A 27,273-nucleotide genomic window follows, 5' to 3' on the forward strand; every position below is an offset into this window, starting at 1 on the left:
GATCTGTATCTCACTGTCTCTGTGCATAGGTCAGACTCAGACTCACAGGGCTGACGCTGACAGCCTGAGCCCAAACATCTACAATGAGATTTTATAGCCCTTCAGCCTGAGCCTTGCCTGTGAATCAGCAAACCTGAGCCTAAAACTGGTGTTCTGTTTCAGTACATCTGAGGAAGTGGATTGTGCCTGCGAAAGCTCATGATGCCATGTACATGTTTTGTTAGTCTGTAAAGTGCTACTAGACTATTAGTTCGTTTTTAAGTTTTTCCTGTTACAGTCTAACTCAGCTGCCTCTCTGAAACCTTTGTGAGAAAGTTCCTGGTTCCAATACCTCCATCCGTTGTTCTCTGGCTATAAAACTCACGTTAAGTTCACATGTTCTGTCTGCTGCAAGCCCGCCATGGATGTGTGTCGATTGTTCAATCCTTGAGGTTTCCATTGTCTTTGCAGAATCTTCCATTAATATGGATTGGTTCCAGCCAATCTTTAGCAAACTACTCATATCAGCCCAGGCAGCTATATGATAAGACACCTGCTTTGCCCCAGGAGCAGTATTTTAAACGCTTTTGCACCCACGGGTTAGCAATACCTAGGTGAAGACACAGTCATACAGATATTTTTATGCATTATTACAGAAAATTCCCATTTCTGTTACAACATATACATGTGTATGTGCAAGTAGCAAAAACATGAAAAACAAATTTCACATCATGAACACAGAGGGGAAAGAAACAGACACACAGAAGCTTTGACATACAAATAAGTATACAATCAAGAATAGACCCAGTTGAAGAGCCTGGGCTTTTCATACAATTCAGCATCCCATGCCCATATCTGGTAAGAGAGTAAAGCCAGATCACACATGTAATTATTACTTATGCTGCTAAAGCCCCTTTATTTCATTTTAATTACAAAAACACACTTTCCTTTAAGAAGCTAAATACATTTAACCCTTTATGTACCTGTCTAATCCTACTCATCAACATAAAGGGAGTCTCAAGCAATGGGACAGCCACAGTTTCGGGGACTAACTTTGGATTCTATCATTAAGAATTTCCACAATATTCGGCCTCAAAATTCCCTTTAATTCCTTGATTGTTAAATTTACTCCTAAAAACTTCCTCTCCCGAAGGCTGTGACTACATTGGCGCGATCTTGCTGCCTGTCTACACTGGCCGCGAGTTCTTGCGCAAGAACACTGACGTTCTGCTGTATGAAATCAGTGCTTCTTGCACGGGAACTCTGATGCTCCCACTCAGGAATAAGCCCTCTTGCGCAACTATTCTTGCGCAAGAGGCCAGTGTAGACAGGCAACATGAATTTCTTGCTCAAGAAAGCCCTATTGTTAAAATGGCCATCAGAGCTTTCTTACACAAGAAAGCGTCTACACTGGCATGGATGCTCTTGCGCAAAAGCACATTTCTTGCGCAAACGCCAGTGTAGACGCTCTCTTCTGGAAGAGTTTTTGCACAAGAACTCTTCCACAAAAGAGTTCTTGCGCAAGATTATGCCAGTATAGACGTAGCCTTAGTGTCTTCTTTTACAGACACCCATAGGCAGTTGTCGTATCACCAGGTTTACACTGCAGCAATTACAACAGAACAGCTACACCTGTGCTACTTGTGTGTAGATGCTTCCTGCATCCACAGAAAGTTTTTCCATCAGCGTAGTTAATCCCCGCTCCAAGAATTTTTCCTTCAACCTAACTGTTTCTAGAGTGAGAAGCATGCCAACCTAACTATCTCACACAGGGCATTACATTGGTCACTGCCCTAAACCACTAGCCAGGTCAATATAATTAGGGTTGCCAGGCGTCCAGTTTTGAACTGGATAGCCCAGTATTTGAGCTTTCTGTTTGGGAAACAAATTGGGAAAATATAACTGAGAAAATATATATGTTCGGTATTTTCTAAATAAGATGTAATGTAGATTGTGATGTAATGTCAAGTGTGTCAGGTATTTTTGTTGAAACCATTTGGCAACCCTAATTTTAGGTGGCAACCAGACCTTATCTGCATTTATCTGAGTGGTTCAGCAACCATTAGAAAAAAATCCTAGGGCTATTACAATGCCCTCCCTTCCCCCACTTGCCAGGGAAGTTGTTTTTGCTCTACTTCATGTACTTCTAGGACAAATTTTCACTAAAACAGAAAAAAAATCAGCGTTTTTCACCCAGCTCCACTTCTGGGTTACTTGATGTAATTCTGCTCACTCTTAAATGTAGCTCTTGCGAGTACACCTTTCACACCCTGATTGTTGAAGCATGAAATAATTTTCAGGTCAAGGAAACAAGATCTAGCTAAGCAGCCACTGCTCATTTAAAAGGGAAAAATAAAGTTGCCCCGCTTCTTCCTAAGGCGTGTCTTTGAAAAGCATTTTCACTCCCTGCCCCCAACCTGCTTCTCTGTCTGTAGCTCTTACACACTGACAGTGCCCTTGCACAGGGAGACGGAAGCTGCTGGGAACATGGCTGGCGATTTAGTTTTGCTTGCTGCAGTATCCCTTCTTTCAGCTTGCCAGCAAAGTAAGGCCTGTGGGATTTTGTGATGGGGGAGCGGGGGTTTCCAATGATCCTAGAACACTGGAGGTATTTTATGCTAAGCTAGTTTGTTACTTGAGCTTCTGAGAATTCATAAAAGTTGTCCCCAAATGGAGCATTATGTACCTTCTCGGTCGTCAGAAGGGAATGTGGTACAGCGTATAGGGAGACAGATTACCTTGCACTAGAGGAGATTTACAATTTTTCCCTTTTATGACTTTTTTTTAGAGGGGAGGTGGTAAAATTGTTGTTAGAGTTTGTAAGTAGATGCAGACTCACCCTTCAGCTACATTCTGTTCTGGCTTTGGGGTTTTTTTTTAAATATACTTACAAAGTGCATTCCTGAAGCACTGAACCAAAACTGCTTTTAAAAATGGTTTCCCCAAGCAGATGGCAAGGTATTTAATATCAGAAAAGAGAGGGGAAAAACAAGTAGGTTATATAGTAGGCAGTTGCAGTATATGGCTGTCCCATAATATCCTCTCACCAGGAGGTCCTAAATATATAGATTTATTTTATCCACTGTGAAAATGCCTTAGATTCACATACAGTATGTGGCCACTTTTCAGACTACACATACAGTAGATGAAAGGAACTGGAAAAAGAAGAGTGTGAGATGGTAGAATAGCGCTGGCAACCTAATAACGTGACAGCATTCTTATCATTAGCAATTGTTTTTCTTCAGATAATATGGTTGTGTCTGCATCAAGCCATCAGCGTCAAATAATGCTGTATGGGATGCAAGAAGACACACGCATGAGGTTCCAGTTGATGGTGGTGTCAGTATATGTAAGCAGACTGCTTTGTTTCTTGAGTTGCATGTGCCATATCCAGGCAGCTCTACCGAACACCTACGTGGCTCTCAGCACAGTGTTTATCTCCTGTGACAATATTTACCATGAGCTTTTGTTAAAGTTCAGCCTGCCGCAAGGGCTGCTGTGCCTTACACTGTGTGAAGTGAAAGCAGGAAGAAATGTGACAAGGAAGGCCAGAGAGCTGCTGCCTGGAAAGTTAATACATTCTGAACACTCTAGAATGGGGGGCTACGTCTGCGCTAGAAATGCTACAGCGGCATGGTGGCAGTGCTACCCGTGTGCCACTGAAGCACTATCTTTAGCTCCTACATACAAGGGGCTTTACCCCTCATTGTAGTAAATTCCCCCTTCTACAGGCGATAACGAGGTCACGCAGGATTCGTCCATCCAGCTAGTAATATCTTCACATGGGCTTTGGCAGTTTAACTGTGTGATCACACAGGGTGATTGGTCACAGCCCTGAGGGTTCAGTTAGATCAACGTACGTTTATGATTCATCCCAGCCCAGGGATTGTGTGGCTATTCAGAGAAAAGCCAGCCCTGCCCTTGCTGAGTCTGGTCCCTGTTGCCTTTTGTTAAATGGCGCTGTAAGAACCTGCCACAACCAGTTTGGGAAGTGGGAACAGCCCATTATCTTAATGCTTGACAGATATTAGCACAAGACACTTAGCTATTAAACATCCACTCTGGCCATCCGTTACTCTGTTTATTCCACTATATGTACAGCTCTGTGCTGGTGTAATGCCGACAGACCCTGGTGGTCTAGAGGGTGGAATTGAACCTGGGATTTCTGGAGCTTAGTGCATGAGCCTACACTACATATGCTAAAAGGGAGCTGGCTATTAGCTAAGGCTGTAAAGCAGACTCATTATTCACTCAGTAGGTGGGACAGCACACCGCACCGAGCAGGTGTGTGGGTTACGTTGGGAGTGAACAATTAGGCAATAAGTCCCCTCTGCAGCAGGGATGGAAGCTATGCTTCACCTTACAACAATTAGGCTACGTCTACATTGGCATGATCTTGCGCAAAGACTCTTTAATGCAAGAGTTCTTGGGTTAAAATTTTTCCGCAAGAGAGCGTCTACACTGGCATGTGCCTTTGCGCAAGAGATGTGCTTTTGTGCAAGAGCATCCGTGCCAGTGTAGACGCTCTCTTGCGCAAGAAATCTCCGATGGCCATTTTAGCCAAGGGCTTTCTTGTGCAAGAAATTCATGTTGCCGGTCTACACTGGCCTCTTGTGCAAGAACAGTTGCACAAGAGGGCTTATTCCTGAGCAGGAGCATCATAGTTCTTGCACAAGAAGCACTGATTTCACACATTAGAACATCAGTGTTCTTGCGCAAGAACTCCCCGCCAGTGTAGACAGGCAGCATGTTTTTGCGCAAAAGCAATTGCTTTTGCGCAAAATCATGCCAATGTAGACACAGCTGCAGAGGTGTGGTAAGACAAGCTTTTAGTCTCCCAGAATCACAAGGAAATAGGCCAGGCCATGGATTAATCAAGCAAGAAATGGTCTTGATGGAAGGACCCAGCAAAAACCTTGCACCAGGTAGGTTTTCAGCAATGAGTTAGCTTTTATGATTTCCTGCAGGAGAAGGAAGGGGAGGTTTTATGGACCCATTAGACAAGCTAGTGGGTCTCCAGGATGAAGTTGAGGGAATCTGAGTCATGGCTGCTTGGAGAGGATCCTATAGAGAAGCTAGACACCCTGTCCTGTGTTGTAAGGCAGAGGTTTTCAAACTGCAGGTCACGACCCAGGATTGGGTTGAGGCATGTCAGGCACTGGGTCTTGTTGCTGCAGGGGGATCAGGTGATCAGCAGGGGTGCTAAGGCAGGTGTCCTGCCTGACCTGGCACCGCAGACACCACAGCAGGCCCAGCTCCTAGATGGGTGGGAGGGCGGGGGGAGAAAGTGAGCACACAAACTCCGTGCACTGCCTCTGCCCTGGGCACTAGCTCCACATGCGCATTGGCTGGGAACCTGTTGCTGGTTGCTTCTGGGGCACAGAATGGTCTGCAGGATAGGCAAGAAGCCTGTTTTAGCACTCCACTGCACTGCTGACTGGGAGATGCCCAAGATAAGTCCCTCCTGCACCAGCCCTAACCCCTCTCCCATGGCAGACCCCTCTCCTACATCCTAAAGCTCTCATCTTCAACCCCATGCCAGAGCCTGCACTCTAGTTGGGTCATAGGCATCAAAAATTTCCTTCAACTGGTTCATGAGAAAAAATTAGAAAACCACTGTTTTAAGGGACAGCCCTTCCTTGGTGCTTAATATCCTTTTATCTGCATCCAATCAGGCATCTGGTTTGATACAAAGTAAGTTTGCAAATCAAGAATAGTTTCAAATCAAAACAGACTATTCATTGCAATGCAAATGCCTGATTTTGTACCATTAATAAAATATTTGAGGTTGCCGCCCCATGAAAATAAGTATAGCCTTTCACAGATACAAAATTGGTATCCCCTTCAGCATCCATATCTGCAAAAATGAGCCGTGGATATCTGCAGCCACATCGTGGGAATATAAAGCAGATATCTGTGGATTTGTTGGGCTCTAAAAATAAACTTTGTGCTATATTTTCATAGCAAAGAGACTGTCTTGGTAAAATATGACTGCCAATTGAAACAAAAAACCCCACAACTCAAGAACACTTCTCAGCTGCCTCAGATATACAGCTTTAGCCTGCAAGGACTTGAATAATCTGCTTATGGCAGAGGGGAACAAGGTGAGAAAGGAAATAAATTTGTTCAGCTTGTATGGGAGTCTAGTGGTTGAAGTCAATTGGATTTGTGTTGGATTGCAATCCAAGAGGTTAAACTAGGGTATATGTAACTGCTTTCATTTCTGTTTGTTTGCAAAGAGTTGCTATGCAGACACTAATTGGTGAAAAGAAGAATGTGGTAACTTGTTCTACCCCTACCCTCCCCAAACCGTTGGCTGATACTTCATGTCACCTGTAGTATAATTCACAGCATCTAGGATCATCTTCTCTTAAGAATGTATCAATATGAATTTCCCCAGTTTTAAAAAAAATGCTACAATTGGTTTTCCAAAGGGAAAAAGGAGCTTCCTGCTGGTCTTCAAAAGATACAAAGTAACGAAAAATGTAGTTGGATAGGTATACAATTGCTTGTTTTTTTCAATGGGCATATAAGCCCTATCTGGTCATCTGAAGAAGTGGGCTGTTCCCACAAAAGCTTAAGATACCGTCTACATTTTTTGTTAGTCTTTAAAGTGCTACTAGACTATTTGTTGTTTTTAAAGTTTTTCACTATCCTGAGTTAGGCAAAGGATCCCATTGATTATGGTGGAAACCTTCACATGAAAGGGCTACATGGTGTTTACTGGAGGCTCATGTTCAAGAGTGACCGGATAGCATTGTTCCAGTCACTTGAAGTCCCTTTGGCAATTATTGGACGAATATATTACAGACCTTGGTAAATTTCCTCAGTGATTAACTATCGCCGCTGTTAAAAAATGTGCACCATATTCCATACTGAATTTGTTTAGTTTCACATTCCAGCAATTGGATTTTGTTGTACCTTGCCATTTCTGTCAAACTCTGCCAAACTTTTAAAATAAGATTTGTGTTTCTGTGGTGAAGAGGCCATGAAAATACATTTTAGATACATACACACATAAATGCATGGGAATGGAAATTACCAGTCACAGCTCCTTAGTTAAGACTTTTACACTTACAGCAGGTATTCAGCCTATTGTAATAATAAAAAAACCCATACACCTCTTATATAATATTACATAGCTCATGAATAGCACTATCACCAAAGTGTGGGGAAGTTGCTAGACCTTCACCCTCCACCTATCCAGAGCCAGGCCATTGTGTACATTTGGGAGATTACCACCCTCAAAATTCCAATCACCATCTAGGTACTGGTGCAGTGCCCCGGGAAACTGAGGCACATGCGTAGGGTTACTATAGGACAGCAGAACTCATGCAACATAAGGTAAATAAAATTCCCACGTCATCACAAGCACTTCAGCAAGAGAGCTCAAAGGGAGAGAAGTATAACCTTCCTCATTTTACAGCTGAGGAAACTGAGGCACGGGGAGTGGAAGTGGTTTGCCCAAGGTCCCCTTGTGAGCCCGGGTCTTAGAAGTCTTAGGTCAGCGTGTTATTCTGGGGCCAGACAAAGGGCATGTCTGGATGGCACTGAGAATCATGCTTCCTGGCCTGAGTAGATAGACACACATTACATCTGCTGGAGCTAGTGTCCTAAAAATGACAGTTGGGAGGGCAGGCTGACCACAACCAGGAGGGTCTGGGCAGGTTTGCACTCTTGTGGCTAACCTGAGCTCAGCCCATGCTACTCCTGGCTATGCTGGTATTTTTAGCATGTTAGCTGGAGCAGAGCTAGCCCAGGTCTCTATCCCTGCCTGGGAAAAGCACACTTCCAGCTGCAGGCAGGTGCACACAAAATTACAGCACTTACTGTGTACACTATGAATCTCTACGGATGGATGCATAATACACACGAGATACTAACCTTTGTCAAATGTATGAAACATTTGGGACCCAGCTCTTGTTTCCAAAACAGGCAATGGTTGCACTTTCAAAAGTTATACATTACAAAATTTAGAACTACTACAGCACAAAAAAGACACTTGGAGGCATAGGCGCAACGTTCTCCTGCAGCCATGGGGGAGTGTGTGATCCTCCCTTCCCCCGATATACCACCCCACCATTTTCCACCCTGAGCATGCCCCACCTGTGCTTCTCCCCCTCTGAAACAGCTGTTTGCGGCAGGTGCTGGGACAAAGGGGGAGGAATAGATCAGTGGGGCTGCTAGGGGAGCAGGTAGAAGGTGGAGCTTGACTATCTATGAGTGCTGAGCACCCACTAATTTTTCCTCTGTGAGTGCTCCAGCCCCAGAGCACCCATGGAGTCGGTGCCTAGTTGCAGGACCTGAGAGCTGGCTCCATGCAAGTTTGGGTGGTGGATGATAAGCGACTCAGAGGGGTATGAGTCAGAGGAGGCAGACTGGGGAAGGCGGGAGACAGAGCAAGACAGGTTTCCCTTAAAGAGACAGCGTGGCTTCACTCAGAAAAGTACCCAGGAGCAGCCAACATACACACTCTTTTTGTCCCTGTTTCATACACCCAGTCTGTGCCACACATACAGCTGCATCACAAAGTCTGTGTCTCACACACAGAGTGTCTTTCACACACACACATTCTCTTTGTCTCTCTCTGTAGCCCTTCCTCAGCCCCACCCCTTCTGAGACCCTGCACCTTCCAGGGGCCCACCAGGTATCAACATTTATGAAGTGACTCCCCTGCAAAAATTGTTGCCCACCCACCTACCCCTGTTTTTGAGGTTAGTGTGGGAATTTTTAAATGGGAAACTAGTGTAACTGCAAAAAGTGTTGGTTCTTTTCCTTCACATTTAAAGGCAAAACTTGAGGAATGATGATTGTTTCCATTTGAAAAATTGATATTTGTAGATGATTTAAAGGACCTGCAGTTTTTCTGAATTAAAAAAAACAAACAGCTTTTTAATCCTTGATTCATTACTTTTACATGCAGGTCATTTTGCCTGGCTGGTAGGAAAATCGAGAAAACAGCACAAGATCATGCCCCCAGAAGTCACCGGAACCCCAGAATTTGACAGAATATTTCGTGCACAGTAAGTTCTAGGGTCATTTAAATGAGAAACTTCCTATTCATTTAACTAATTGGACACTAGAGAGGTCTTATTTAGCTAGTCAAGTGTGAACTGAGTTTTCTTTAGGGTATTTATGATCATGTGCTGTGAGAATGAAGCTTAACTCTCGGTGACGACTCGCTCTCTCATACAAGATATGGCTGTAACGACTGTGGGCACTAAGGAGGTTAAAATGTGATCAATTGGCTAATCATCTAGTGGATACAATTTGTATCGTCTGTACGATTAGTGGATAAGCACTGCTGAGCAGAGCCTCAGTCCTGAGCAGTCCTGGCTCGTGCTGGCTCCAGAGCCACTTGCGCTGCAGCTCTGCATTTTAACTGTAGTAAGAGGCTCTAGGCAGTAAGAGTCCTGCAGCCCATGTTCGCGGTGCATGGAGCTGTCCGCTGCAAACAGGGGCTGCTCGGCTGCAACAGCCCCTGTCCATGGGGGGAGGGGCGCCCTGTGAACAGGGGCTGCTTCACAGCAGCATCCCCTATTCCCCCTCCTGCTGCCTCTGATAGAGGCAGTGGGGGGTGGGGAGGAGGAGCAACACTGGGGAGATGGTGCTGGGGGAGGAACCGCTTTTAAGCTGGTTCCCCCCAGCACCAGCTTCCGTCCCCTGCCTTGCTGCCTCTCAGAGGCAGCAAAGGCGGGTGCTGCAGAGAGCATGGGGTGAGTGGGGACTGCTTGAGTGCCTGCTCGCCCTGTGCTCCCTGCAGCACTTCTGCTTTTGAGGGCTCTTTACATTACAAAAGCAGAAGCGCCCACAGTGGGAATGGCTAGGGTTGCCAGATGATTTCAACAAAAATACCGGACACACTTGACATTACATCACAATCTACGTGACATCTTATTTAGAAAATACCGGACATTTCTATTTTCTCAATTTGTTTCCCGAACAGAAAGCTCAAATACTGGACACCTGGCAACCCTAGGAATGGCATGAATGGGAACTGAAGCAGTCCCCGCTCGCGCTGTTTCCCCACTGTGCCTCTGCTTCTCCTGCCAAGATTGTGCTGGAGGGAACCGGCTGGGGGGAACCAGCTTCCCGCCCAGCACCAGTTCCTGCTCCCCCCACCCTTGCCACCTCTCTCTGATAGAGGCGCAGGGGGGAAGCAACTAGTTGAGTTGCTACTCGACTATCCGATAAGCATTTTCTTATCGGATAGTTGACTAGTTGCTAACATCCCTAACAGGCACCTCAACAGAACAGCATTTGCTAGGATTTTGCACTAACCAGAGGCATTGCATGAGGCTTCTCTTTGCCACCTGTGAGTGCAAAAGTAATGACATTACTCTGTCATTGCATGTTCTTTGGCCCAGATTCTGCCAGGTACGCTAGTGTTCCACTCCTGGTTTATACCGAAGAAGATTCAGCCATGTGTCTCCACAAACTACACAGAGAGGATCCATGTATTTTTTCTTTTTAATTCAATGTACCTCAATCACAAACTCAGGGTATGTCTACACTACCACCCTAGTTCAAACTAGGGTGGTAATGTAGGCAACCGGAGTTGCAAATGAAGCCCTGGATTTGAATTTCCCGGGCTTCATTTGCATAAAGCCGGGCACCGCCATTTTTAAATGTCCACTAGTGCGGACTCCTTGCCGCGCGGCTACACACGGCACGGACTAGGTAGTTCGGACTAGGCTTGCTAGTCCGAACTACCGTTACTCCTCATGAAACGTGAAACGTGAAACGAGGAGTAACGGTAGTTTGGACTAGCAAGCCTAGTCTGAACTACCTAGTCCGTGCCGCGTGTAGCCGCGCAACACGGAGTCCGCACTAGCGGACATTTAAAAATGGCGGCGCCCGGCTTTATGCAAATGAAGCCCGGGAAATTCAAATCCCGGGCTTCATTTGCAACTCTGGTTGCCTACATTACCACCTTAGTTCGAACTAGGGTGGTAGTGTAGACATACCCTCAATGTTTAGTAAGATTAGGAATCTTCGTGCTCATATATTCAAGGAATTTTAATTTTCCACAACAATATTGCAAAAGCAATTTCAGAAAAAGGACACTCATGGAAAGCTCACATAGACAATACATTATGGTTACTCAACACATGCAGAGGACTAGAAAAACAGAACAGAGCTATTTAATGTGAAGGTGCTGGTCACAACTTCATACTTAAGGTTGCTTCGAGAATTTGTTGTTTTTTAATTTAAAGCAGGGTATTAGTCTGTTTTTCTGAAGATTGCAATATATATTCCCCAAATGTATACCATAATCTGCGATAAGAGACTGAATTTTATGAGGATATACAAGTAAAGTGGCTAATTAGTTTGATTTTAAAATAATGAGCATTTAAGAAGCTTGTCCTGGTGAATGTCACTATTTTTCTATCTCTTTACCAAAAAAAAAAATATATATATATATATATATATATCAATAGTTGTCACAAGCACCAAACTACACACCTCCACCCACAAGTATGTCACAGACTTATTTTTGAATAGCGAACATTAAAACACAGTGCAACTCACTTAATTTACTCACTGTGGAGCTTAATTAAAAACTTCAGCAGTCTCATCATTTAGCTCCCAGCTTTTTATTTAGGTTTGGTCAGTTTAACATAGGGACATAGTAACTGTCACATTGGATCAGGTGGTTCATCTAGTTGGCAAAGTTCTTTTCTCGGAGTGGCAAATACCAGATACATCAAAGGAAGCTCATGCAAGAAAACCCAAAGTGGATCAGTGGACAGTTGTGGAATAACCGGTCCACTGAGGGAATATTTTCCTAGACCACTTACTTTAGTAATTGGCTTATACAATTCTCATGCTTCTGATGATATGCAATGTAAGTATAATTTTAAAGTGATCCTATTTGACATAACTGTAGCATTACTGGATAAATAAAAATACCTAGTTATAGAAATTTGCCTTTTCAAGTAAAAATTCTAAAATTTTGAATATGTGCAAAAGAAAAGAAAAAAAAATCAATAAAAAAAAAAAAACAACCACAACTGTAAGTTGCATTTTCAAGGCATTTACAAGACACAAAAGTGAAATTTTCAAAAATGCTCATTTTTGGCTCCTCTCTGCTCCTGGTATTGATTTTACTGGGTACAGCATTCAGTCAAAGCAGAAAACTCTCTTAAAAATCAAAGTTATAGGGCCTTTCTTGTGCCAGTAACTATTTTATTAATTTATTCCATAGACAAAACTGTGTGGAGTTTTATCCGGTCTTCCTGGTTGCTCTTTGGATTGCAGGCTGGTTTTTCAATCAAGGTAAACACAACTGGTTTTTTATTTTGGCCTAAACAATGTTTTATCAGCTGTAATAGTTTCAGTTGAACACTAAGGTTTATTAGATTTCCTTTAATTGGCTTTAAATATGTTTCCTCTTTATGTCATTGAGTGCCCCTTGTTCCTGTGTTATAAGGGAGAATATATATAAAGGCCCATGAGTGGTCTTGATATTTTACAAGTCTCTGTCTGACCAACTTTTAGTCTTGGTTTATTTCCACTGACTTCATTAGGCTTTAGGTCAGACCAATTCGGGAGTGCTTCCCAATTATCATTAAGAATAGTTTTCATTATGCTTCTCTAGAGAGCAAATAAATCTCTGACCATTCAAATGTACCCTCACCATACAAAACAAGTGTAAGCAGGGGAATGGTCCCGCTATTGTGGGGAACTTTCCTGGCTTCTATACACCCCGGTGAAATGAACCAGCGAAAGGATCTGAGTCCCCACTCCCACTTCCTTTACCCCACGGCTCCCTGATCCTGAGGGCTCCCCCTCCACTCTCCTGAGTAGCAGAGCCCTTGAAACCCCAACAAGGCTGGGCCCAGGTTTCCTGGGGCTTAATCCCTGACCTTGTAGTCACTAGGGGCAGGAGTTAGGGTGTCCCCACTCCGAGGTGCTCTCTTTACACTGCAGGCCTTCTTGGCCCAGTGATCACTTCATAAGGTTCAAAGCAAATACAATTTATTAAACAACAACGGATTAAAGAGAAAAGAATAAGAAAAAAAATGAGAATGGTTAAATGAGAACACACAGCTCTGCTCTGTAGCACAGGGACATCAAAACAGCAGCCTGCAGAGTATAAGGACAGTCCACAGTCTCTTTCTTAGAGGCCCTGGATATGCTGCAGGGGGGGCTACAGGCTGGACACACTAGCTCTGGTAGTGACCACACAGTCTCAAGCTCGAAGTGGCCAGACCCCTCTCCCAGTCCAGAGCCTTTCCCCACACTTTGCTGGTCCCAGGTGCTCACCACATCCAGCTGCAGGCTGTGCTGCTTGGCCAGTTCCAGCTCCTTGTGTTGCTTCTCTGTTCCTTTTTGCTCTCTGAGCCCTGCCAGTCTGCTGCTCAACACAGGGTCTGCATTCCTTGTGCTCTGTATGCCTGGCTCTGCTGCTGCAAAAACTGCCCCTCAGCACAGCTTGCACTCCTCTTAGCAGTGTCTCAGCTCTCTGTTCCTTTTGCAGGACTTCTTCATACAGCTTGCACTGCTCTTTTCAGCTCTCTGTCTTTGCAGGACCTCTTCTGCACACAGCTTGTTTGTTCAGAGAGAGGGAGAGCCAGAACAATCCCAGCTCACAGGGAGGACGGGGCCTGGCCTCTCCCCTTCCTCACTGGCCTGTCCAACCTGTCAATCAGGCTGAGCTGGAGTGTTGGCTGCTTTCCATTGTCTCTGGGGTCAGTCAGTCTCATGAACTCTTCCCCTTCAGATACTGCGAGCTGGCAAACCAAAAACTCCCACAGAGTTTTAGTAAGGGGTAACAGTCCCCTTATACAAGGTAAAACACTTTGTCTCCCTCCACCCAATTGTCTTTTTAGCTGCTTTTATTTATTCAAAAGCTGGCTTCAGAGGGGTAGCCAAGTTAGTCTGTAACAGGATAAACTTAAAAAAACAACAAATATTCTGGTAGCACTTTAAAGACTAACAAAACATGTAGATGGAATCATGAGCTTTCGTGGGCACAGCCCACTTCTTCAGATGACTTCTTCAGGGTTGTCTGAAGAAGTGGGCTGTGCCCACGAAAGCTCATGATTCCATCTACATATTTTTAGCCTTTAAAGTGCTACCAGACTATTTGTTGTTTTTTTAAGTTTTTTTTATTCGTTTCAGGAAGTTCCCATTTATTCTCCCCTGGGTTCCCCCAGGAACCTGATTGTGACGGAGTGCTCGACTCACCATTCCTCCTGGTAATTCAGGAGAATACCTTGAAAGGTCAACATCCCTTCCCATGGTTGCACGTAATTATCTGCCTCTCTCTGGTCTGTAGCCCCTCTGCTGTGAGCTGCCGCCTCTTTGTGACTTAGCCCTCCAGATAATCGCTCCACGTGTTTTTCCTTTCTGGGATATCAATGTCTTCTTCAGCAGTCCTATGCAGCCTACTTATTGACTTCCTTGTAACGCTACTCCTTCTGTGTCTGGCAGGGAACACAGGCCTGCCCTTTACTCCAGGTTCTCGCTCAAGGCCCCTATATATTCCTAACTTCCTCCCTTCCCCGATTTGCCAGCCCAAATGCACCTCTCGTCTCCCAGAAGAAGACTGCAAACTTTCCAAGCAGCCCCCTTCTGCTGCCCTTTTCTTGCCTTTACAGTCTCAGCCCAGCTCATTCCTCCTCAGCTGGGCTTCCTTATTCAATCAGGGGATTGCTTAGCCACCCATCTCTCCACTGAGCCTTGTTGGGTTAGTCAGTCCCCTTCTCAGTCTGCATTTGTGCTTTCAGGGCAAGTGTGGAGTAAACACTCAGTAACAGAATGATTCTGGCAGGACAAAATGAAATGGGATTCTGACTCATCTCCCTAATTGTTCTACAACAAATACAACATGGTCAATGGAGTAAAATAACTGCAGCAAGGGGCAATATTCTAGAAATACATATAAATTAAGGAAATACTAGAGGTATGAATGAAAATTAGATGTGCCAGGTTTTTACCCTTTCAAATCCACTGAAAAAAAGGCAGCCCACAATCTGTCTATCTATGTATATTTTAGAGTGCGTGCATCTGTCTATGAGTTGATCCATCTGCAAGTCCATTTGTTCAAGAGCTCCTCCTACACGGTAAGAGCTAGGACCACCAAATTTGCTATGCAGCTTTCTCTTATTCTAACTTAGAGCAAGGTCAGGGTTTGGTTGTGCCAGAAAAATGGGAAGTCATAAAATCATAGAACTGAAAGGGACCTCAAGAGGTCATCAAGTCCAGTCCCCTGCCTTCACAGCGGGACCAAGCACTGTCTAGATCCGTGGTCACCAACCGGTCGATCACAATCGACTGGTCGATCGCAAGGCCTCGACCAGTCGATCGCAAGACGTTCGGCCCGCCTCAATTCCCCCCCATCCCCAAGAAACCCCGCTACCTACCTCCAGCAACAGTGGAGGTAGTGCCAGCTTCCGACAGGGTAGACGGAAGTCCTGCAGCTTTGCACCACTTCCGGTGCTTCCGGAAGTGCGCTGGCTGCTCCCTTCCCACAGGTCTGTGGCGTGCCAGGTGCACTGAGGGAGGGAGCGTTGGCCCCGGAGGAGGAGCACGGCAGCTTCCCTGCACTGCAGGAGGGGTGAGTTGACCCTAGGGCAGGCACGCACAAGGGTTTCCCCATTCCGTGAGGGGGGGGGGGTTGGCCCCGGGGCAGGCGCACGTGGGGGTTTCCTTGCGCCATGGGGCAGGGCGGGAGTTGGGCCCGGAGGAGGCACACACCAGCTTCCTTCTGGGGGGAATCCTGGGAGGAGGCGGGTGCAGGAGACTCCCTGCCCCACTGGCACCCCACCACCCAAGCCTCCTCTTCCCACTCCCCAGCCACAGAACTCTGTCCCCAGTGGCACCCTGTCCCCAGCTGCAGAACCCTGTCTTCTCCCCTCCCAGCACCCTGTTCCCTCTCCCCTGCCTCCAGCTGCAGAACTCTGTCCCCACTGGCACCCTGTCCCCTGCCGAAGCACCCACTAGCACCCTTCCCCAGTACTATGTCCCCTGCTCCCACCAACACAGTTGAGGCCACATTAGTGAAGCTTGGGGGGGAGGGGTTGGAGGGGATGTTTTTTGCATTTCACTTGTGTGGCCCCAACTGACTTTTCTGTGGGTCAGTGACCCCTGACTCAAAACAGGTTCCCCACCCTTCTCATAAATAAAGACAGTGTAGAAACTTTGTGTATTTGACATAGTATTTTATTTAAAAATGAAGCCTGGCCAACAAACCCCCAGCTGGGGCCAAGCCACCATCTGGCCACAGCATCATAACACTCCTGAACTCCCCTTTCCCCCAGACCCTACATCTGAACCTATCATACACTGGAACCCCTTACCCGGAGCTCCTCACATACCCCAACCCAAATTCCTGATCCCTCACATCGAGAAGTCTGTGGCTTTTTTAGTACCCTAACCCTCCATCTGACCCCAATACATCGGAGCCCCCTCTCCGAGCCAGCATCCCCTTATGCACCTCCTCCTGCATCCAGATTTCCTCCCAGAGCTTGCACCTCTCACCCCTTCCCACACTCAAATCCCTCATTCCCATTCCAGAGCCTGTCTCAACCCAGCGAGGGTACAGCTAGACTGCAGGAGTTTTTCAGGATTCTGGAGATATCCCAGAAAAACTCTTCTGCATCCAGGGATGCATTTGTTCTTCCGCTTCTGTTAGTGGAAGAGCAAACATGATCTTTCAGTCACCCCTATATTCCTCTTTCCACGAGGAATAAGGGGGCTTCCAAAAGAAGGGTTTTTTCTGACATTTGGTCCAGTCTAGACAGGCCAAATGCTGGAAAAACCTCTTCCTACAGAAGAATTGGGAGGGAGGGGGGAAGCAGCAGTATAAGGGTTGGGGATAGCAAGAGATTGAGAGAAGGAGAATAGAGAGGGTGTGTCTTCAAGGAAGGGGCGGGGTGGTAGATCTTGGCTTGTTCTGTCATTTAAAAAGTGATCTTGGGTGTAAAAAGGTTGGAGATCACTGGTAGATCATCCCTGACAGCTGTCTAACCTGCTCTTAAATATCTCCAGTGATGGAGATTCCACAACCCCCCTAGGCAATTTATTCCAGTGTTTAACCACCCTGTCAGTTAAGAAGTTTTTCCTAATGTCCAACCTAAACCTCCCTTGCTGCAGTTTAAGCCCATTGCTTCTTGTCCTATCCTCAGAGTCCAAGGAGAACAATGTTTCTCCCTCCTCCTTGTAACACCCTTTTAGATACCTGAAAACCACTATCATGTCCCCCCTCAGTCTTCTCTTTTGTAAAGTAAAGAAGCCCAATTCTTTCACTCTTCCCTCATGGGTCATGTTTTCTAGACCTTTAATCATTTTTATTGCTCTTCTCTGGACCTTCTCCAGTTTCTCCACATCTTACTTGAAATGTGGTGCCCAGAACTGGACACAATACTCCAACTGAGAACTAATCAGTGTAGAGTAGAGGGGAAGAATGACTTCTCGTGTCTTGCTCACAACACTCCTGTTAATGCATCCCAGAATCATGTTTGCATTTTTTGTAACAGTGTGACACTCTTGACCCATGTTTAGCTTGTGGTCCACTATGACCCCTAGATCCCTTTCAGCAGTACTCCTTTCTAGACAGTCGCTTCTCATTCTGTATGTGTGATGAAATGGGATTGTTTTCTATAACACAGACTTTCTCTGAGGCAGGCTATATGACCAAAAAGTTCCAGCTAGCAGTGACCAATGAGGACTTCAAACTTTCAGTCCTCTCAACACATCCCTATTCCTAATAAAAATTAAACTATTAAAAATGCCCATCAGTTGCTGTTCACAGAGCATATGAAATGCCTCCAGCCTCCTGCTGCCTTGCTTAAGCAGCTGGACTAAAGAGTGAGGGTAGCTGTGAGCCTGGCTCAAAGCAAATGTAACTCAAGCAGAACAGCTTCAACAGGCAAGAGAGCAGCAAGCCCAGAGCTATTACAGAACAGGAGCAGGCACAGGCACCAAACCCACACCTGCTACAGTCCAAGCCCATAGCCAAACTTCCAGGCTACAGTGGAAGTCAGAAATAGCTCTTGGCCTAACCAACATTTAATTAAACAGCTTCCACAGACAAGAGGGAAGCAACCCCCACATCACCCAAGGCACATGCACATCACATCATCATGTGCCATGCACATCACCCTCCCTGAGGCAGACAGAGGAGGGATTCAAACTTACATCACTATTAAGCTAAGTAGGTAGCCGAACAATTGGGTGCTGGTGCCCAAATATATTTTAACTAAAACTAGGGGCTGCACCTCCTGCTCGCTATGCTCACCAACCCCCCTCTCTCTGGGGGTAGGTGTCTGGCCAGGGGGAGGGTGCAGGAGTAGGCTGTGGGAAGGGTGTCTGGCCAGGGGGTGTAAGAGCAGGCTGCGGGTCTCTGTGGAAGGGGTGAGGGAGGGAGCTGTTGGTCTCAGGATTACTAAAACAAGGGATAATTGACAAGGTGCATTACTTTAAAGGCTTATTTAATATGAAATCAAATACAAAAATTCAAACTGAAAAATTTTCAGTAGCCATTTGGTATCTTATTAAAAAGGTGTCTGATCTTGTCTTTGCCAGGAAAGTAGAGTTGAAGGCACTGGGGCCTGAGCTGGCAGGGATTAGTCTGGGCTGTTGGGATCGATGTTTAAATTGTTTTCAACAACCGGCTAAATATTCTTTAATGGGCTCACTTCTGAACACTTTGTGTATACATATTGCTCCCTATTGCCCAAGGAACAAGATTTTTTTTTACATTTCAGTTCCATTTACATATCTCAAATCTATCAGACTATTTGTTTTGCCATTCAGCAAAGTGGGTGTGATTCAGCTCTGGGGAAAGATTGAGGGATTAAATCCTTCTGCATATTTTATCAGTGCGGGTAATGGGTGATTGGTGAAGCGGCTACTTGAGGTGGCAAGCTCCCCAGCCTGTGGCCCCACCCATACTCCACCTCTGCACTGCTCCAACCCCTTCTCCTCCCCACTGTCTTCCTTTTCTCTCTGCTCACCCTTTCTAGCCAAATCCCTGATCCCAAATGTAGCAATGAAATGATGTTTGGGGGGGGGGGGGGGGGAACGACACTCTTCTAAAATGTCTTTCTAAGAAAATGGAGCATGTTTCCCACTGCATGCCAGATTGTCAAGACTGGACATGCACAGAAGGTACCTAATGTAAAGCACTGAATTTGGGAATATAAATGTTAGTCACAGGTTTTTTGATACACCCTGTAGTTAAGCAGAGATGTTTTTAAAAAAGCTTTATTGCAATGGCAAGTCAGTTGTCCTGTTGATGCTGAACACAACATAGGGGCTACGTCTACACTGCAGAGTTTTGCGCAAAACCAGCCATTTTTGCACAAAAACTTGCAGAGGGTCCACACCACACGCACGTTTTTGCACAAGAAAAAATACAGTAGATCGTTAGAAGACGGGGCTTTCTGCATAAGAGTCATTTCTCTTTCCACAAGGAATAAGCCTTTTTGCGCAAGAGCTCTTGCACAAAAAGGTGTATGTGGACGGACAACAGGGGTTTCTTACACAAGAAACTCCTATCGGAGAAAGCACAGGTGCTCTGATGGCCATTGCGTAAGAGCATCCATGGCAGAGTGGACACTCTCTTGCGCAAAAGCACATGGCAGTGTGGACGTGCTCTTGCGCAATAACTTTTTGTGGAAGATCTCTTCTGCAAAAACTTTTTGTGCAAGAAGCCTGCAGTGTAGACGTAGCCTAAATATTATGGAATACATGATGCAGCCCTTCTCTGTTTTACATTTTCTATTTTAAATATATCCTTAAGCCTTCCAGACTACTACATATTTAAACTCACTGAAACAAAGACATCATTTTAAATTAATCAGTCAGAGCAGTTTAGTGTGTTCATAACAAAGTACATTGCTTTTAGAAAAAGGGAAGACTTTGTCAGACTTTTGACGCTTTGAAATCTAGCTCTATTGCTGTTCAACAGTTGTTGAACCCCTATGTTTATCTGTTACGTACAGGGCATCCTTTAGATTCCTTACCCCTGTTTTCTGGCTTGTTGTGACTAAGTTATTCATCCCTTTCTCAGTTTACTCCAAAAATATTGGACACTTTCCGTGAATTGTGATGTCTCTACTAAATGAGTCCCCACGTTGTGGGGACCGATCTACCTCTTACCTTTAGAGAAAAGTGGTTTTTCTAGGTTATGGCTAAGCTGGTGGTAAGGCAGTGAAGTGAAGCTCTCCAAACAGAGTAGGCTTTTGAATTGCAGAAGAAAGTTTTCACTCCTTCCAGTCCATAAATTCACCTGTACACTACTAATCAGCTAATTAAACAAACGGGGACAGCTAGGGCTTGTGGGTACAAGCTCAGGACTGAAGTAGCACACGCTATACATTCTAGGACTAGCATTGATATTGACTTCCACATGACCACTGGCAGGGTATGTCCTTTCAGGTCTTCAATTCTCTCCAGCTGTAAAATGGGGATATTTTACCTAGCTCAGAGGAATATCAAATGAGCTTAACTCATTACAGTGTGTACCACTCTTCCACATCCTTGGCTAAAAGATGCTAAATAAATGCAAAGTACCAATAGCAACAAATAAAATAAGTAGACAAAAAGAGTCTCTTGTTTCAGAAACACAGTGTGACTGTTTGCACCAAGTGGTTGAGATGTCATTCAAATGCCACCCTGGCACCACATAAATAATCACAGTCAAAAGTGACTAGTTCCTTCCAGTCCTGATTTTTAAATACTCCATTAACTTTCTCTCCCATTAATATCTTTCTTCTTCAGAACTGGCTGCCCTTCTGGGTTTGGTATACATGTATAGCCGTCACAAGTACTTCCACGGATATGCAGAATCTGCAAAAGGAAGGTAAGAAGGACCCACTGTCTGGGCTTAGGTTGAATGCACCAGGCTGTGGTCTGACACTGGGCTTACAGTCAACAACTGGTAGTGAAAAATGACTAATTGAATGCAATGAGTGTAAAGTGCCAGGAAGAAGTATGAAATGAAAAGCCTCAGGAAAGGTAGCTGGTTACAGTTGCAGCAGACTAGGTTAAAGTGGGAATGTCCTGCAGGTGGCAAGAGAAAGGAGGTTTGCTAGTTTCAGTGTAATGCCTTGTGGGTGCCTACTTCCACTAATGTTCTAATTTTTCTATCCATGTGCAGAATAAGTTTAGTTATGTGCACTGAGGCATGTGTTTATGTGCACCACCAGCAGACACATGCTGCAAGTTAGAGGCATGGTGGGTGCGCTGCTAATCAGCTAGGCAGCATTTGAATCTCTCCTGAGTGGCTGCCCATGTACTCATTTTACAAGGAACATTGCTTTACACCACACAGTCCACCAGGGTTGGCATATGTGCACAGAAGAGGCCCAGAAATAGAAACCCTAGAGCTTTGCAGAGAGGATTGCACTTCTTTGGGAAACTGCTGAAGTTAAGCTTGCATGAAACCTGTCTGGCAGGTACTCCTGCTAGCATTTTCTCAATTTATTAGTACAGGTTGTACCTCCCTTAACCAGGACTCCCTGGTCCAGCACGGCCTATAGATGTTCCTGGACCACAGAGCTCAAGAAGAGGAAGCTTTGGTGGTGGGGCAAGAGCACCATAAGGGGCACCAGTGACTCAGCCAGGAACCCAGAACATGTGGAGAGAAAGGGAAGGATGGATGGCTTGGCCAGGAGTTCTGGCCTCAGCAGAGCTCCCTGCCATGGTCATGGGCCTCCAGCCCCGGCTAGTGGCCTCCAGGGAGCTCTGGCTCTGTCCTTGGCCATGTTCTGGCTCCAGAGGCTGGAAAACTCCAGCCCGAGCCCCAGCGGCAGCCAGGGAGCTGTGGCCTGGACTGTGGAGCAACATTGCCATCCCTCTGGCCCCAACCATGTAGCCAGGTGGCTGTGGAACTCTGCCTGGCTGCGTATCAGGGCCAGGGATAGCTCCGGGGGCTGAGGCAGCAGCAGGGGCTGAGGCAGCAGCAGGGGCAGGCTGGAGCCCTAACCCGGTGGCAGCACAACAATGGGTGGGGGCCTTGCATGGTCCAGCAAATCCCTTAAGGTGCTGGACCAGGTCCAACCTGTAGTAAAATCATTGTATTAACACATTTACTATGTAGACCACACAGAATACACAACGGGAACAAGCCAACAATTTTGGCCTTGTAGCTAGAGGAGCTCTCACCAAACACAAGATAAGGAGGCTTTAGATGGCACAACTTAATGTGTGTTAAGTTTACAGTGTTTGAACTACTCTTCCTAAGACTTGAAGGGGCATAAACATGTAATAGGTTTAGAATCCATGCAAGATCACTACCTGCCACTCTCCCTTTCAAAATCGGACGCTTCCACTGATTGCAGGTGCATGTGTACACACACACACACACACACACACACACACACACACACACACACACACACACACTCCCCTCTTTTATCTCTGTACTGGATTATCCCGGATTGCCTAAAAATCAGGTACAGTTGGACTTCTCAAAACTGGGACTCTCTTGTTCAGCAACATCCATGATCCGTGGTTCATTACTGGGGCTAAGACCGAAGCCGGGGATGCAGCAGTCCCAGTAGTAGAGCTGGGGCTAGGGATGAGGCAGCCACAGCAGCCCTGGTAGCAGGGCCGGGGCTGCAGTAACATGGGAGCCCAGCAAAGGGGGCAACTAGGGCCGGCAGTGGGGAGGGGAGGAGGGCTGGTAGCAGGGGACTTCCCCTGGTCCGGGAAATCCCCTTATTCGGGACTAGTCAGGTCCCGAGGGTGCCAAATCAGTGTGGTCCAGTCTGTATTGAAAAGGAGGGGTTGTTTCCTTCTAAAATGGAATACAGCATATCAGTAAGTTAAAGGAAAAGAAACTCACTATTCCCAGAGACATTTAAAATTAGACTGAAAAAAAATCCACACTTTACATTTGTAGGGAACAACCCTCCAGTAGCAGAGCAATGCACTAGAAGCCTAACAGATCTATTGAGCTCTGCTTTCCTGAATCTATGCACTAACGCCAACCTTCTGTCTTTTCCCTGTTCCTCAAGATACCTAGTTCCAACCAGTAGCCTGTCGGGGGGGTACGCCCCTGGCATGGGGTGTGCCCCCCTTCTAAGGTCCCCAGTCCTGGCCCCTCGATCAGGGCACAGTCGGTGCTAACAGTTCCAATGTACAGTCCAGGCCTCTCTATCAGGGCCTATACAGTACCTGAGGCCTAGCCCCGGGAAAAGCCTCTCCCGGCCAGGGGTGCTTGCCCAGGGCGCGGAAGGGGGGGTAGGGGGACCCGGGCCCTCCCTCTCCACCGGGTCCCAGCCCAGGGCTCTGTAGGCAGGGACTCTTGCTCCTCCCTGCTCGGTGGGGAATCCAGCCGATATACCCCAAGCTATGACAGCAACCCCTTGCCCTGGGCTACTTCCTACTGCCCTGGCACCCCGATAGTCTGTCTGCCTCGGCGTCGGTCCTTACCAGGGCTAGGTGGTCCAGTCCCTCTGGCGGGGTTGGCTGCTGGCTTCACTCCTGGAGTCCGATGCTCACCCTTGCTCTGGCCTCAGCTGCTGCAGGAACACCAGGGTTGCTGCCTGGGCCCTTCTACCCTCCAGCTGCCTCCTTTCCTGTAGGGCTCCCTCTGCCTTTATACTCTGACTCTGCTGGGAGCAGGCCCAGTAGGGCCGGGGGGGCAGACCTCTTTCAGCCAGCTGGGCCTGGGCTGCTCCCAGCCCTTCAGTGCGGGGCCTGTTTGCCCCATCCCATTGCCCCATTTTGTAAGGCTTCCTTCCTGCCCCTAAGGAGTGAGGAAGAGAAAGATTCCCAGATAAAATGATCTCCCAAAATTTGCCCTTTGTCACAATTGCAATTATCAGAATAACCCTCTGAAAAACCAGAAAGGACCACAGCTGTAAGGAATAATCTAGGAGGGAATGTCACATTTTGAAATTAAATGGCCTTTTTTGTTAACTAAATAAAAAACCTTTGTTAAGAACCCTTTTTTCCTCTGCAACTCTGATATATTATACCATTATAAACGGATACCATTATGTCTTGAGCAAAATTGTACTCGAGGAAACAAAAATATTGCCTGGTTCTATTGTTATAGTGGGGCTTGCTCTTTGTTACTTGGTGGAACTCTCTTTCCGTTATTTAAACTGAGTTCAGTGCTGCTGTCCAGGGCCAGACTGGCAGCCCTGAGTTATTCACAAAGGCCCACCTCTTCAAGGCACTAATGGCCATGGAGTGGAATGGGAGTTAAACGGTTAAACAGCTTTGAGGAGCTGGGCAAAAGGGCCTGTTTCTGCAGCCCTTGTCCACACTGATCAGTCCTTACACTCGATGGGACCCAAAACATACTGGCCAGACAGAGACAGTTTGTCCACTCTGCTCAGGGTACGTCTAGACTACATGCCTCTGTCACCAGAGGCATATAGATTAGGCTACCGGACATAGGAAAATGAAGCGGCAATTTAAATAATTGCCGCTTCATTTAAATTTACATGGCTGCCGTGCTGAGCCGACAAACAGCTGATCAGCTGTTTGTTGGCTCAGCGCGGCAGCCATGTAAATTTAAATGAAGCGGTGAATATTTAAATCGCCGCTTCATTTTCCTATGTCTGGTAGCCTAATCTACATGCCTCTGACGACAGAGGCATGTAGTCTAGACATACCCTTAGTCAGTAGCTCTCAATCTGGAGAGGACAGTCCTGTCCATAAGGGGGCAATGCAGTCCCCATGCTCCTTACTTTAGCTCTCAGCTTTGACTGACAACGTTGCCAGCATTAATAAGGACACCTGCACACTAGAAATTGGACTAATAACCCACTATCACTGAGAGAGTCTATGTATCTGACCCCACATGTCTGCAGTAGCGTAGTGCCAACCTCCCAGCTTTGCAAGAAGGCTGTTGTCGAGGCAAAGGCCTCACTCAGTTTAGGCGGCAAAACAGACAGCTTTATTGATCAATAAAGCAAAGCAGAGCCGGGCCCGGTAAGGCTGGCTAATACAATCAATCCTAGAATCTTTATACCCTTAGCCAAACAGTCTGACGTCAGGGCATCCAATTACAGAAATCATCAATTCAACTTGGAAAATCAAAGTCTTATCAGCAAGATGGTGGGCAGGTATTCGGGAGTGAATCTTCCTTCTCAACCAGCCCAATTAACACATACCAATAGCTCATCCTGCAGGCCTCTGTCCTGGGGTAACAGAAAGTTCACTCTGGTATATGTGCAGAAGCAGAAAGCTGAAATGGTTTCTGTTATACAAGATGGCTTCTAGCTAAATATGAAATGGTTTCTATACTGTCATGCTGTCCGGAGCATTAGTAAAATTTGGTAAGTGATGACCAACATGAGTCCACTCACCGCAACAGCATCTCCTCTTAGCTGGCCTAGGGATGAGCTATTCCAGTTTATATGCCCCTCCAATATTGTCTTCTCCCATCTTGTCTTGCTCTGCTGGCCAGCTCACTGCCAGGTTTACTGCTTCCTCTTTAGTGACCTGGCTGATTGCGCAAGCCACAAAGTTCTTCTGGGGAATTCACAGTGGCTACGTCTACACTGGCACCCTTTTCTGGAAATGCTTAAAACGGAACAGTTTTCCATTATAAATATTTCTGGAAAAGCGCGTCTACATTGGCAGGATGCTTTTCCGGAAAAGCACTTTTTCCGGAAAAGCGCCCGTGGCCAATGTAGACGCGGTTTTCCGCAAAAAAGCCCCGATTGTCATTTTCGCGATCGGGGCTTTTTTGCAGAAAAGACTACTGTGCTGTCTACACTGGCCCTTTTCCGGAACAGTTTTTCCAGAAAAGGACTTTTGCCCAAACGGGAGCAGCATAGTTTTTCCAGAAAAACAATGACGATTTTACATTAGATTGTCATTGCTTTTCCGGAAAAGCAAGCGGCCAGTGTAGACAGCTGGCAAGTTATTCCGGAAAAGCAGCTGCTTTTCCAGAATAAGTGGCCAGTGTAGACACAGCCACAGTGTCTAGACCCGCTGCCCTTGCTACTCCCCAGTGGATGGCAGGGGAACCCAGGCCACAACAATGGATTACAGACCAACGGGTTCCAAACAGTCACAGTCCATGTATAGGGCTAAAGAGATCCTATACCAAGCAACCACAGTTCCTGGCTGTACAGAACTTGCTGCTGTTTCCCTGGGCTTCTTCCCACCTCTCTGAGTTTGCCAGCCTCCAACACCGTCTATTCAGGGAGTCACTACAGCATTTCTCAGTAGTAGCAACAGTTCCCGCTCTGCAACCAGCTACTTGGTTTTATATAAGGTGACCAGGCGTCCTCCTTTGAGGGGCTTGTCCTCCCCAATAATTATGTCCTCCTTTGAAAAAATTGTCCTTCTTTTCCTACTTTGCCAAAAAAAAAAAAAAAAAAAACACCCGCTTTTTTTGCTCGACCATCTGGCAACCCTAATATACAAGTATGGTGTTGTTATTTTTTGTCAATTCAGTGTCCTTCTCAGACATTTTCAAATTCTGGTCACCTTACTTTATACAGACTCTGCCTGTTCCTGCAGGGCCTCTTTAAAGCCTGTTCTTAATTAGCTTCCTCCAGTCTAAGATTCCTCTGCAGTCTAATTAGCTGATTGGTCCCACCTGGCTACAACCACATTTGCAGGGCTAGGTTGGTGACATTTTTCCATTTCAAGCCAGTGACTAATTCTTTATGCTGTGATCAATCCCATCCTGGAAAAAACTGCAAATTGTTCACACAACTACCTCAGGGGAACATCACCATTTCCAGAGAGGAAAATGGACTAGTATTCCCTGCAAAAATCATCTTTGGATGAAAAGGTCATTTTTTTTCCAAACCATTTTCATCAGTGGCTCATTTTTCTTCAGCACAGTATAAACAAGTATAGACCAACTCGTATAGACTGAAAAGTTTCACAGCGCACACAGTTTGTACATCTTGTAACTGTGTTTCTTTCTGTTTTCCTCCTCTAGGATAACAGGTTTTTATTGGAGTATGGTGGTTCTGCTCTCACTGATGGCCCTGGGTGCAGCTGGAATTAGTAACAGCTTTCTGAATGAATACTTGGACTTCAGCATAGGAAAGAAATTACATAAATTGCTCTGACGATTATTTATATATAAATAAATAAAGCAGATGCTTTCCCTGGATATTAAAATGAAGATGAGCTGCATCATGTGGAATGAAAGCATCTAGATTCTTTATTACTCGTCCATTGCAGTATAAAGTGCACCTCTTTCCTGACATTTTGTTTACACTGTTTCTCCCCCATACTACAGAAAAAGCAGGCACAAAGAAGAAAGTGAATGTGGCTTCCTTCTTTGAGTTACAGGTTTAATGTACTGGTCTCCTGTATACAATATTATATGACAGTAAAAATTATTTGACAGTT

General features: G+C 45.9%; 1 protein-coding gene across 1 annotated transcript; it reads left to right on the top strand.

The window, feature by feature from the left end:
- Positions 1 to 2,373: 2,373 nt before the first annotated feature.
- MGST2 (microsomal glutathione S-transferase 2) lies at positions 2,374 to 27,273 on the top strand. The gene is made up of 5 exons (XM_006123999.5): positions 2,374 to 2,524; positions 8,903 to 9,002; positions 12,188 to 12,258; positions 20,713 to 20,794; positions 26,855 to 27,273. Exons 1-5 carry the CDS (start codon positions 2,467 to 2,469, stop codon positions 26,985 to 26,987), a joined length of 444 nt encoding a protein of 147 aa, XP_006124061.3. The 5' UTR covers positions 2,374 to 2,466; the 3' UTR covers positions 26,988 to 27,273.

This window comes from Pelodiscus sinensis, chromosome 4 (genome assembly GCF_052426305.1).
Source record: "Pelodiscus sinensis isolate ZL-2025 chromosome 4, ASM5242630v1, whole genome shotgun sequence".
NCBI lineage: Eukaryota > Metazoa > Chordata > Testudines > Trionychidae > Pelodiscus > Pelodiscus sinensis.